Below are 13,673 nucleotides of genomic sequence, written 5' to 3'. Positions count from 1 at the left end.
TTTCCTGGACTATAAGAAGGCATCTGCCCTTCTGAACCTTGCCTGAGCGTTGTTTGTCATATCCTAGTTTGTCTAAGCAAATCTCCTAGTGTTTTCCAGTTCCAGTGTTCCCTGTTCCTGTATCCTGTATCTCGTGCTATCCTGTTCTAGTGCCGTGCTGTGCTGTAGTCGTGCTGTGCTGTATCTACACCTGTCCTGCTGCTCCACGCCTGATGTCTCCCTGCTGCCAAGTCCAAGCCGAGCCTGCCTTGCTACTGTCTGAGCTGCCACAGGTACCTTATACGAACTGTGGACTGTGACCTGCGCCCTGTTGGCCAGCTGCCATACCACCAAGCCGTTACGGCCCAGTGGGTCCACGAACCCTACGCGACACCATACCAGTGAGTCCACCCTCTCCAGTCCGTTCTTCATCTCCTACCATTCATAATGAGCCCCAAAGCACAAACCATCACCAACTTCTTTCCGAAAATTCAGAAAATCTCCATAAAAAGAAAACTAAATACAGACATAGAGGACGGAGAGGAGGCAAGAAACGTAATAAGCCACTGCCCGAGATTGAACCCAAAGAAGAATCGAATAAAACAATAAAAATATTTAATTTGTCATCCTACCTATTAAACACCCATGAGACGAATCTGCTCAACAAAGGATTGTCCTTTTGTCCTACATCTTCATCTAATGACTTTGATTTATTCATGGACCTCAACCGCTTTATTAGAAAACTTACCCTAATCAGACACTTTGCTTTACAGAAACCCAATACACCATCAGTCATAATAGAGGATCTACAGATACCACATCCAAATATTAAAGCCATCCCAGTCGAAGTTCACTCTAAATCTGAATTCTATCCTGTCCATCACCAAGGTCGCCTCATTGAAACTTTCTCAACGTTGGCGAGCAATGCATTCAGGGCGTTAGAGAACCCTTATCCCTATCAAGATAATTTGACCACACATGAAAGAAGGGCCATCAAATCCCTGAAAAACAACGGAGACATAGTCATTCGTCCTGCCGACAAAGGGGGGCGGGGGCATAGTGATCCAGAATAGAGACAAGTATCTCAAGAAGGATTTTAAACGACAACACTTTTTATTGCAAATTAACATCAAATCCTCTTCCCACCTACATATACAAATATACATCCATGATAGAGAAAGCCTTCCAGGAGGGCCTACTCACGAAAAAAGAAAAACGCTTCCTACATGTACCATTCCCAAACATACCTTTAATCTATCATCTTCCCAAAATTCATAAAACACTCACAGACCCGCCCCGGACGCCCTATCATTTCAGGAATCGGCTCATTAACCAGCAACCTATCTCACTTTGTAGATTTGCACCTTCAACCATTTGTGCTCACGCTACCATCCTATCTCAAAGACTCTACCCAACTAATCAAAGATCTATTAAATCTCAAAATCGACACAACTACATCCCACATATATTTTCTAACAGCTGATGTAACCGCTTTGTATAGTAATATCCCACATAAAAAAGGTATGCAGGTAATTAAATCATTTCTATCATCTAACACCCTAATCCCCGATAACCAAGTTTCCTTTCTAACTAATTGCATCAATTTTATTCTTCATCATAATACATTCACTTTCAATCACAGTTTCTATAACCAAACCAAAGGCTGTGCGATGGGCACTAGATTCGCACCAGCCTACGCAAATCTGTACATGGGGGCATTCGAAGAGGAACACATTTTTGGGGAACATTCGTTTAAAAATAATATTCTCTTATATAGGCGTTATATCGATGACCTGTTCTTCGTGTGGACAGGGTCAGAAAACGAAGCAGCTAGTTTTATCAAGTATTTAAATGCTAACAGCTATGATATTTCTTTCACGCACACCTTCTCTGAAATCTCAATCGAATATCTGGACCTAACCATCAGCTATGACACCATGACTGAACACTTTGTCACGAAAACTCACTTCAAATCCGTTGATGTGAATAGCTACATTGACTTCAAAAGTGCTCACTATCGCCCTTGGTTAACAAATATACCTTTCGGTCAATTTAGAAGAGTACGCAAAAATTGCAGTACCAACGGAAATTTGAAATTAGAGTGCAATATTTTAGAGAGAAGATTCAGAGAGAAGAACTTCCCTCTAAAACTAATTAAAGATGCAAGACATAAAGCCTCAGAATTATCTCAGGAATCCTGCCTAAACCCGGTACAGAAAAAATCAGAACCAAATAAATACAATACTAATTTTATTACTACTTTTAATCAAGGGAACAAAACAGTTAGGTCAATCTTGTACAAACATTGGCACATTATAAAAAGCGACCCTTACCTTAAAGATGCGATACCAGCTCATCCTAGCATCACTTTCCGACGATCTTTGACTCTGAAAAATATTCTGGCCCCCTGCAGAATCCGTAAACCTAAAACATTATCAACCACCTTTCTATCCAGACCCAATGGCTCCTACAAATTTGGCCACCCACGATGTCTATGCTGCAATAGTATCAACAACAAAAAATATACATACACATCAACAGTCACAAAAGAGTCTTTCCCAATCAAGTCACCCTTAAAGAGGCTCTGTCACCAGATTTTGCAACCCCTATCTGCTATTGCAGCAGATTGGCGCTGCAATGTAGATAAGAGTAACGTTTTTATTTTAAAAAAACGAGCATTTTTGGCCAAGTTATGACCATTTTTGTAATTATGCAAATGAGGCTTGCAAAAGTCCAAGTGGGTGTGTTTAAAAGTAAAAGTCCAAGTGGGCGTGTATTAGGTGCGTACATCGGGGCGTTTTTAATACTTTTACTAGCTGGGCGCTGTGAAGAGAAGTAACATCCTCTTCTCTTCAGAACGCCCAGCTTCTGACAGTGCAGATCTGTGACGTCACTCACAGGTCCTGCATCGTGACGGCCACATCGGCAGCAGAGGCTACAGTTGATTCTGCAGCAGCATCAGCGTTTGCAGGTAAGATCGACTTACCTGCAAACGCTGTTGCTGCTGCAGAATCAACTGTAGCCTCTGGTGCCGATGTGGCCGACACGATGCAGGACCTGGGTGTTCTGAAGAGAAGAGGATGTTACTTCTCATCAGAGCGCCCAGCTAGTAAAAGTATTAAAAACGCCCCGATGTACGCACATAATACACACCCACTTGGACTTTTACTTTTAAACACACCCACTTGGACTTTTGCAAGCCTCATTTGCATAACTACAAAAATGGTCATAACTTGGCCAAAAATGCTCGTTTTTTTAAAATAAAAACGTTACTGTAATCTACATTGCAGCGCCTATCTGCTGCAATAGCAGATAGGGGTTGCAAAATCTGGTGACAGAGCCTCTTTAAGTTGCAGCAGTTCCTATGTAATTTACTTAATGGAATGTACATGCCAACTCCAATACGTGGGTCGAACGACACAATGTCTGAGATCCAGAATAAACAAACACAGATTCAATGTGAACACAGGTTTTTTGAAACATAGTGTGTCTCGCCATTTCACCCATGTACACAAATGCCAATTCAACCAAATCACAGTTACACCCATTGAAGACATACACCTTGATGTTCCCAACAGATTCAATAAACTTAAACAGAGGGAAAACTATTGGATCTTCAAATTACAGACATTGCACCCAGGGGGTTTGAATGATATCTCCGAATCAACATTGGATTAACCCACACCTCTATTATTCGTAAATTTGTAAACTAATACTTGAGGAAAAACAATCTCCATAAGTCAAATTATTACACAACAATAAACATGGAGCAGTATTTGGTAAATATGAGTGACAAATTCATTCATCCGTTATGCGTTCTCTTTCTGCCACTTAAACCTCTCATGCATAAAGTCTATCATGCCGTGATTGTCCCCTTTTAGTTTAAATATTGCATACCTAATTATTTTAACCGTAATATACTGTTTTTTATTAACTTACCTGCAGCATGTTCTGCCTGTTTTATCCCCGATCTTCTTTAGATCTTCTGGTCTCGTTGTTCCGCATTGCAATTTTAACCTTTTTTAAAAACCATCATTTTATTGTACCCTACTACCAATTTCCCATAAAGTTATTATTCCTCTGATAGAATTACAACCAGAGCTAAAGATACACTGCGTATTCCTACTTAAAATCAGGTCTGCACAGTTTGGAGAATCTTGCAAAATCCAATCTTTTCTTATTTTATTTATTTTTATTTATTTTTTAACCTGTATAGTTACAAAAGAATGTATATGCCTAATACCGTACCTATGGGTATTCTCTTATTTAATAATGCATTTTTTATTATTTAAGCCCTTTTTTTAAAGTAGTATTTAATCTTTCAATGATCTATCTACATTAAGCGCAGATATCTCCATTAGTTCTGTTACTCCGTTTCCTGCTTGGTTGTCCTGGTAACGAAGTCGCGTCCTGGCGTTTTTCACTGTAACCCAGCAACACATGGGCTTCTAGTGTAGCCCTTGTTAATATTAGTATTTTAACCCTCAGTTTACTGTTTCCATCTAATTACTTACTGACTAATGTATGATTCCCTGCTTTCATAGTCGTATATTAATGACAGTGTGATACCGCCTAGAAAGACCTTTTTATGAACACTTCAAACTTCTTTTCTATTTTTCTTTTTTTCTATTTGCAATTTTATTACCCCTTTGTTTGTGTATCTATTTACAAAGAATTATTTGGTTTGTATATTAAACATGTTTACGTATTCACTGCCCTGCGGTGAGAATAAAGAAAAAGAAAAAAAGCCGGGTGTGACGTCACGATCGCACCTTGACCTCTGCAGATTTGGCAGTTTTTTCACTCGTGTTAATTTTGAACCCACATGCTATATAAGATGTGTCCAATGTATTGCATACATGGCCTGAGGAAGACGATTGTTCATCGTTGAAACGCGTAGCCACTCACCCGAATAAATTGAACTTATTTACATTACCTCTGGATTTCGTTCCTATCATTTCTACCACGCAGCAGCGCCCCTGGAAAGATCCTTTTTTCTCCTGCAACTCGTTCTTCATCTACGGCCAACATCCTCGAATATCTCTTCCTGTCTCTACTATGTCCCAGTTGCCTGCAGACGACTCTACATTCAGGGATTTTCTGCAGATATGGCAACAGACCCGATCTTCTATTCTGCTGGCGGTGGACCACATGAAGAGAAAGGCAGACACTAGAAGACGAGAGTTTCTTCCAGGTACGAAGGTCTGGCTGTCTTCCAGGAATATCCGGCTGAGGGTGCTGTCTTGCAATTTGCTCCCAGGTTCCTCGAACCCTTCGAGATTCTGCTACAAATTAACCCTGTGTCTAACAAACTTCGGCTGCCTCCTACACTCAAGATCCCTAACTCCTTCCATGTCTCCCTGCTGAAACATGTGGTTCTTAAAGGAACAGTGTCATAATTTTTTAAAAATTAATTTATGTGTTTTTATTTAATAAAATATTATATTGACTTTATTAAATTTTTCACACACAAAGTTATTTTTTTATTGACACATTCTTCCTGTACTGGGGGCTCCCATGTTTTATTTCATCTTTGTATGTGTCTCTTAACGACACATACACAGATGGAATACGGCAGCTACAGGGCATAGGACACAATGAACGTGAGCCGTTCATTGCTTCTGCTATCTGGCTCTGTACTGCGTAGACGCAGTTCAGAGTGACACAGCAGAGAAGCTGGTTTGTAGGGAGATAGCAGGCGCCATTATGAAAACCGGCTGCACTGGAGGTGAGGTGTGTCTGTCTGTCCCTCTCTGTCTCTCACAGACCCCCGCTCTCGTGACCCACGACGGGCGCCCCCCCTATTGCCAGATGTATTGTCAGTGTTGAAGGTGTGTGGACTGTGATCGGGTGAGGAGGTGAGGTATCCGTCAGTAGGAGGTCAGGGAGGAGACTGTCAGCAGCAGATGGTTATTCCTATCACAGAGTGGTGTGACAGTCTCCTCTACTGCGGAGGAGACTGTCAGCAGGATTGTATGGGGACGCTGGAGGAGACTGTCAGCAGTATTGGGTGGTGATGCTGGAGGAGACTGTCAGAAAGATTGTACAGTGATGGGTCCCCACCCAATCTTGCTGACAGTCTCCTGCAGCATCACCACCCCATACTGCTGACAGTGATACTGGAGGAGACTGTCAGCAGGATTGTATATTGACGCTGGAGGAGACTGTCAGCAAGATTGGGTGGTGATGCTGGAGGAGACTGTCAGCAGGATTGTATGGTGACGCTGGAGGAGACTGTCAGAATGGTTGGGTGGTGATGATGGAGGAGAATGTCAGCAAGATTGTATGGTTACATAGTTTGTACGGTTGAAAAAAGACACATGTCCATCAAGTTCAACCAAGGGATGGGAAAGGGGAAGTAAAATATTTCTACACATAGGAGCTAATATTTTTTGTTCTAGGAAATTATCTAAGCCTTTTTTAAAGCATCTCCTGACCCTGCTGTGACGGCTCCTGCGGTGACTATTCCATAGATTCTCAGTTCTCACAGTAAAGAAGGCTTGTCGCCTCTGCAGGTTGAACCTTTTTTTCTCCAGACGGAGGGAGTGCTCCCTTGTTTTTTGAGGGGGTTTTACATGGAACAGGATTTCACCATATTTTTTGTATGTGCCATTAATATATTTATATAAGTTAATCATGTCCCCCCTTAGTCGTCTTTTTTCAAGGCTAAATAGGTTTAATTCTTTTAATCTTTCCTCATAACTTAGATTCTCCATGCCCCTTATTAGCTTCGTTGTTCTTCTTTGTATTTTTTCCAACTCCAGGGCATCCTTTCTATGAACTGGAGCCCAGAACTGAACTGCATATTCTAGATGAGGCCTCACTAATACTTTGTAAAGTGGTAATATTACATCCCTATCCCGTGAGTCCATGCAAAGTCCAAAAACACTATATCCACAGCGACCCCTCTGTCTAGGCTTCTGCTCACCTCTTCATAAAAACAAATCAGGTTAGTTTGACAACTTCTGCCCTTAGTAAAACTGTGCTGGCTGTCACTTATAATACTATTTATTGACACATAATTCACTATATACTGTAGTCCCTCAAACATTTTCCCCACAATGGATGTTAAGCTTACTTGTCTATAATTACCTGGGGGAGACCTAGAGCCCTTTTTGAAAATAGGCACCACATTTGCAGTGCGCCAGTCCCTTGGCACTATACCACAAAACGAAAAGATTCCACAGCACTGGACTGCAAGTGGGTGCACGCCTCAATAAGACCGCGGTCCTGGATATCAAGCAGACAAAGAATGGACAGAGGCAGCACTTCCAAAAAGAGCAAGAGCTATTTATTCACCCATGCGACGTTTCAGTCCAACTGGACTTTTCTCAAGCATGCTTGAGAAAAGTCCAGTTGGACTGAAACGTCGCATGGGTGAATAAATAGCTCTTGCTCTTTTTGGAAGTGCTGCCTCTGTCCATTCTTTTTCTGCTTGGCACTATACCAGTCACTAGAGAATCTCTAAATATTATGAAGAGGGGGACAGAAATAACCGAACTAAGCTCCTTAAGAACTCTAGGGTGTAACCCATCTGGTCCCGGGGCCTTGTGTACGTTTATTTTATTTAATTTAGCTTGCACCATATCTACATTCATCCAATTCAGTATATCAACTGATATATTAACAACACTGGCACCGCATACATCAGCTGCTCTTTCTTCTGTTGTATATACAGAGCAGAAGAACCCATTTAGTAACTCTGCCTTCTCTTGATCTCCTGTGACCAACTCCCCATTACCACTATCTAGGGGTCCTACATGTTCAGACCTTGGCTTTTTTGCATTTATATACTTGAAGAATTTTTGGGGATTTGTTTTACTATCCTTGGCCACCTGCCTTTCATTTTGTATTTTTGCTGATTTTATTACCTTTTTACAGATTTTATTAAGCTCTTTATATTTTACAAAGGCTACAGCTGTACCCTCAGATTTGTATTTTTCAAATGCCCTTTTTTTGTCATGTATTGCCCTTTTTACAGAAGGTGTAAGCCATGTGTGATTTAATTTTAGTCATTTATACTTGTTACCTATAGGAATAAATTTTGCACTGTAATTACCCAAAGTAGATTTGAAAATCTCCCATTTATCATTTGTACCATTATTTGACATTATTCTTCCCAGTCTATATCCTGAACTGCAGCCCTCATCCTGGGGAAATTGGCTTTCTTAAAATTAAGTGTTTTTGCCCTCCCAGCCTGTGTTTGTTTTTTACAGTATATGTAAAATATAACTATATTATGATCACGATTATCGAGGTTTTCATCTCTGCATTATTAGAAATGACTAGATCCAACAGAGCTTCACCTCTAGTCGGGTCTTACACAAACTGGCCCATAACATTTTCCTGCAAGAGGTTGAGGAAATGTCTCCACTTTGCAGTTGAAGCTGAACCATGACACCAATAAATATCCCGCTAATTAAAATCTCCCATTATCACTACAGTACCAGCCAATCTTGCTGACAGTCTCCTCCAGCGTCACCACCCAATCTTGCTGACAGTCTCCTCCAGCGTCACCATACATTCCTGCTGACAGTCTCCTCCAGCGTCACCATACATTCCTGCTGACAGTCTCCTCCAGCGTCACCATACAATCCTGCTGACAGTCTCCTCAGGTAATCTGCAATCAGTCCAGAATGCTGTTGGACTATAAAAAGGGCTCTGCCCTCTTGAACATTGCATGAGCATTGTTGTATACCTAAAGTTTGTCTTGCAAATGGTCTCCTAGTGTTTTCCAGTTCCCAGTGTTACCCGTTCCTGCTGCATGTACCCTGTATCCCGTGCTACCGTGCCTCTGTGCCGTCTAGAGTTGAAGTCGAGCTATGTCTTCCCTGCATCTGCTGTGTTACTCCCAACGGGTGCCTGTCTGCTGCCGGAGCCTTATCTTAAGCCTGAATCACCGCTACTGTCTACATTGCCACAGGTACCCTTTCTGGACTATAGACATTGTATTGTACCTGGTTGGCCAGCTGCCTATCCGCTACGTGGTACCGCCTAGTGGGTCCACTCCCCGCACCGTGACATTCACGAACATTGATATTTCGAACCAACTCTGGATTTTTAGAAATGACCGGATCCAACAGAGCTTCACCTCTAGTCGGGTCTTCCACACACAGGGCCATAAAATTTTCATGCAACAGGTTGAGGAAATTTCTCCCCTTGGCAGTTGAAGCCGAACCATGACACCAATTAATAGCCCGGTAATTAAAATCTCCCATAATCACTTCAGTACCCTCCTGTTCTGCCTACTCCATCTGTTTATATAGCTAAACTTCCATCTCCTCAGTTATATTTGGGGGTCTATAGATTACTCCAAAAGTATTTTTTTCAGTGTATTGCCTCCCTTTGTAATACCACCCATAAGGTTTCAACCGCCTCATAATCTTCACCCACTATTGTTTCTTTCACACTTACCTTCATATTACTTCTCACATACAGAGATACACCACCGCCTTTCCTATTTGCTGTTACGTAGGGTGCGTGGACCCACTGGACTGTACCGCCTTAACGGTATGACAGCTGGCCAACAGGACACTGGTCAAAGTCTATAGTTCGTATAAGTGTACCTGTGGTAGCTTCAGACAGTAGCAAGATAGGCTCAGATGGGACTAGGCAGGAGGCATGCACCAGGCGTGGTGTAGCAGGACAGGTGTGGTACATAGCGCAGCACGACTCCAACTCAATACGGCACTTGGTACAGGATAGCACGGGATACAGGTAGCAGTATCGGGAAACACTGGGAGCTGGAAGACATTTAGGAGACCATTTGCAGGGACAAACAAATTTAACGACAATGCTCAGGCAATGCAGGAAGGGGCAGAGCCCGTCTTAATGTCCAGGGCTCATGGACTAATTTGGTCTTTAATTCAGGCGTGTGCGCTGGCCCTTTAAGAGCGGGTATGAGCGTGCACTCGCACTCTACTGGACACAGCAGAGCGAAGCGGAAGTGAACGATGGCATCTCCTGAGGAGGAGATGGGGACCAGCGCTCCCTGATCCATGGCTGTAGCCGTCAGGAGGTAAGCAAACCTGGCGGGCCGCGGCCATGGGCATTACATTTGCCCAGTCTTTCTGAAACAGTGTAAAACCCTGTTGATTTACAGCCCAGTCATGAGAAGAGTCTGGCCATGTTTCAGCAACACCAACTATATAAATATGTTCCTCCAGTACAAAAGGCCTAATTTTTGCTTGCTAGACTTCTGGCATTTGTGAACATACACTTTAACTTGCATTTCAAATTGCCACTTTTGGTATCAGAAATTTGATTATTTAACATTATTTGGGCATTTTTATTTTTATTGCTGTTTTATAACAAAAGGATTTCCTTATCCTGTTGCCTAATCCTCTCCCCACAGTCTATTTCTCCCCCCAACAATATCGTTTGACCCCTCTCTAACCTAACTACCCCTTTATTTTCTACACTGACCTCCCTCCTCAGCCCTAGTTTAAATACTCCGCCACTCCAGCTAGAATTCTCTCCCCCAGCACAGCAGACCCCCTTCCATTTAGGCGCAAATCATCTGCAGAATACAGTTTGTACCCCAATGAAAAGTCAGCCCAGATGCTGGAAAAGCGAAAACCAACATGTCTGTGTGTCAAATTCTGCAGAGACGAGTCATGGCTGCAATAACTCGTCACAGTGGTCTGTGCTTTATGGAGAAAAAAAGGGAAAGTGAACGACTAATCAGAGAAAACATCACCTGTGAACTACTGGATATAAGTGTAATGTAATCAATTATATCGTCTGCAGAGCTCCTGTGTATAACTGGCATCTACCACTATATGGCCACTCCATGGTGGTAATATTGGTCTTTGTAGACGGTTTTTATTCCGTAACAGTATGAGGGTAATATTCAGTCACTATGTGGTTATGGTGTGGCGGTATTATTCAGTAAAAGTGTGGGGGTATTATTGAGTTACTATGTGGTTATGGGGTGGAGATATTATTCAGTATCAGTATGGGGGTATTATTCAGTCACCATCTGGTTATGGTGTGGAGGTATTATTCAGTATGAGTATGGGGGTATTATTCAGTTACTATGTGGTTATGGTGTGGCGGTATTATTCAGTAACAGTATGGGGGTATTATTCAGTCACTATGTGGTTATGGTGTGCAGTATTATTCAGTAACAGTATAGGGGTATTATTCAGTCACTATGTGGTTATGTTGTGGCAGTATTCAGTAACAGTATGGGGGTATTATTCAGCGGTGTGGAGGTATTATTCAGTATGAGTATTGGGTTATTATTCAGTCACTATGTGGTTATGGTGTGAAGGTATTATTCAGTATCAGTATGGGTATATTACTGAGTTACTATGTGGTTATGTTGTGGCAGTATTCAGTAACAGTATGGGGGTATTATTCAGTGGTGTGGAGGTATTATTCAGTAACAGTATGGAGGTATTATTCAGTCACTAGGTGGTTATGGTGTGAAGGTATTATTCAGTATCAGTATGGGTATATTACTGAGTTACTATGTGGTTATGGAGTGGAGGTATTATTCAGTATCAGTATGGGGTTATTATTCAGTCACTATATGGTTATGGTGTGGTGGTATTATTCAGTAACATTATTTGCATTATTTATGTTTGTTACTTGTGTTCTAAACTAGTAACAAAATGTGCACTATAGATCTGTATAGCTTTATATGCGCCCGGGCGAGGTTAGGTTATGGGGGACCAGGCATATTCTTTGTGTCCGCCTCTGCATACATACATGTTTAGTAATAGCAGATTTGCAACTAACAATGCATAGAGTGGCATAAGAAACATCTCACATTAGTCCCTGATAATCAAGTAATATGATGTGTGGAGTACCACATAATTAGGACAAACTCATAGTCTTGTGGTTCCCTGCACCAGGTTGAGAAAACAAAATATGCTCCGTGAGGTCCCTCTAACAGTAAGCGGGTATTGAAATCTAAATACTGCTATAGGGACTGCTTAGAGAGTGACTGCAAAGTAAGTCTTCAGGTAATGAGAAAGATTGGTGGCAGAGCAGGCTCAATGGAAATATAGATTTGGGCCATGGATGGTAGTCATCAGTTCCCAAAGGGGTAATGGTAGAATGGCAAACTAACACAACAAGGAGAATGTCCACAGACTGGAGTCAGAAAGGATGAGGTGGGCCTGAGTTAAATCTGGAGACTTCCAATCCCTTGAACCTGCTGAGTTGTGAATCCGGTTGGTGACTATGTAGGCTTAGAGGACCCTCTTCAGGGATAAAGGTTTGGGGAAATTTGGAGTCCCAATTGCTCAAAAAGGATTGCAGCTTGTATGGTGGCCTTAAGGAGAGCACGTTGCAGCTGCTTGGAAAGGTAGGCCGAGGTCTCAGTCCTCTGAGAAAGACCCTTTTGGTGTTCTTGATTAGGTTCCAGACCACCTAAAGTAATGGTAGGATGTGTGGGCAGCGTCTTATATATATTTTTGAGGTATTCCAGAATTTTTTTTAGGTTAAATATTATGACATTTCACAATGCAGTGCCTCGTTTTTCCAAAAGTGGAGAAAGATCTGCAGAAATTCCAATCCATTCTGGCAGAAAAGCAGCTGAATACTTAAAAATTTTAAGATAGGGAGAATCCGGCAGTGTGAAGTTTGTAAGGTAGATTGTTTCACCTCCAGCCAAATATGCAGCCCAGTATCCAAAAGTCCCAATTGTCATGATAGTGTGGTTACAATGTGCCAAGAGAGCAAAATCACGAGCAGGAGACCCTTCTTTGCCATCTCCCCCAAAGTAGACATCCCCTAGTGAATTATTAATATTTTTCTTACACCAATCCATACCATTACTGGTCACCACAAAGAGAGGGTTGTCATACTTTCGTCTGAAATAGTCCATGGCTTGTTGCATGTAATTTTTGTCCGCTACTACTCCTTTCCTTTTTTTTGGCATGACATCTACATAATCTCCTCTACGAACATGGACCCCAATATAAGTCACATTAACCCTGGTCCCTTTCAATTTTTCTAAGTATAAATTTGCCTCTTTGTTGACACTATCATGAAAAGTGAACTCTCTTAGAATCTCCTCTCTTATGTGATGATAGAAGGTCCACGAACATGGAGTACCAAAAAGTTTCACGTATTGTCCAGAGATGTTTAAATATTCTGGGGACATCCAATCTTGTAATTTGTATTCCTTCCATTTGATTGAATCAGCGAGTTCCTGGGGGATAACAGGCAATGATATCTTAAATATCGTCCCAAGCTCAAGCTGCATCTGTGGTAAAACATAGGCTTGATGACCATTGAGCTTTGCCAGGGCATAGAGCACTGCATATTCTCCGATCTTGTTTCCTAAACGTGCGCTTGGATGTGCAGTCCACATTACTGTATCTGATGAAACGTTTCTCGATTGCTTACCATTTTTAATTCTGGGTAAAGTCATTACAAGACCTCTGTTAACATGATACAAGTACGAGACAATGACCACGATGAGAATCACTAGAGAGGCACCTTGTTTTGATAAATGGCCTTTCATGTTGGGTGACTTGGGAGAAATTGAAGCCCTAAAAATCGAGACAAGGAAGAATAAATGAAAAGGGAGCAATAATGACCAAACATACTTATTTTCTTAAATGTGTAAGAAATACTATTATTGACAATATTAAGATTAAATGACAATAATATTGAACAACAACAATATCTCCACGTAAGTTCTAGAGGACGGTCGGCAAAGGAAGCACCACCAACAA

The 13,673-nt window shown here is 41.7% G+C and overlaps 1 protein-coding gene across 1 annotated transcript; it reads right to left on the bottom strand.

Annotated features, from left to right (window-relative positions):
* Positions 1-11,290: 11,290 nt before the first annotated feature.
* On the bottom strand, positions 11,291-13,459 carry LOC142661538 (galactoside alpha-(1,2)-fucosyltransferase 2-like). Its single transcript, XM_075838953.1, has one exon. The coding sequence runs from the start codon at positions 13,457-13,459 to the stop codon at positions 12,449-12,451; it is 1,011 nt and encodes a 336-aa protein (XP_075695068.1). The 3' UTR covers positions 11,291-12,448.
* Between the last annotated feature and the right edge of the window lie 214 nt (positions 13,460-13,673).

The sequence above is a fragment of the Rhinoderma darwinii genome, chromosome 10 (genome assembly GCF_050947455.1).
Source record: "Rhinoderma darwinii isolate aRhiDar2 chromosome 10, aRhiDar2.hap1, whole genome shotgun sequence".
Taxonomy (NCBI): Eukaryota; Metazoa; Chordata; class Amphibia; order Anura; family Rhinodermatidae; genus Rhinoderma; species Rhinoderma darwinii.
Note: the sequence above shows the minus strand (reverse complement) of the source record. Positions and strands in the feature narration are given on the sequence as shown.

Bases quoted from the DNA above. Each gene is read 5' to 3' on its own strand.
- LOC142661538 (XM_075838953.1), bottom strand. From the start codon at position 13,459: ATGAAAGGCCATTTATCAAAACAAGGTGCCTCTCTAGTGATTCTCATC.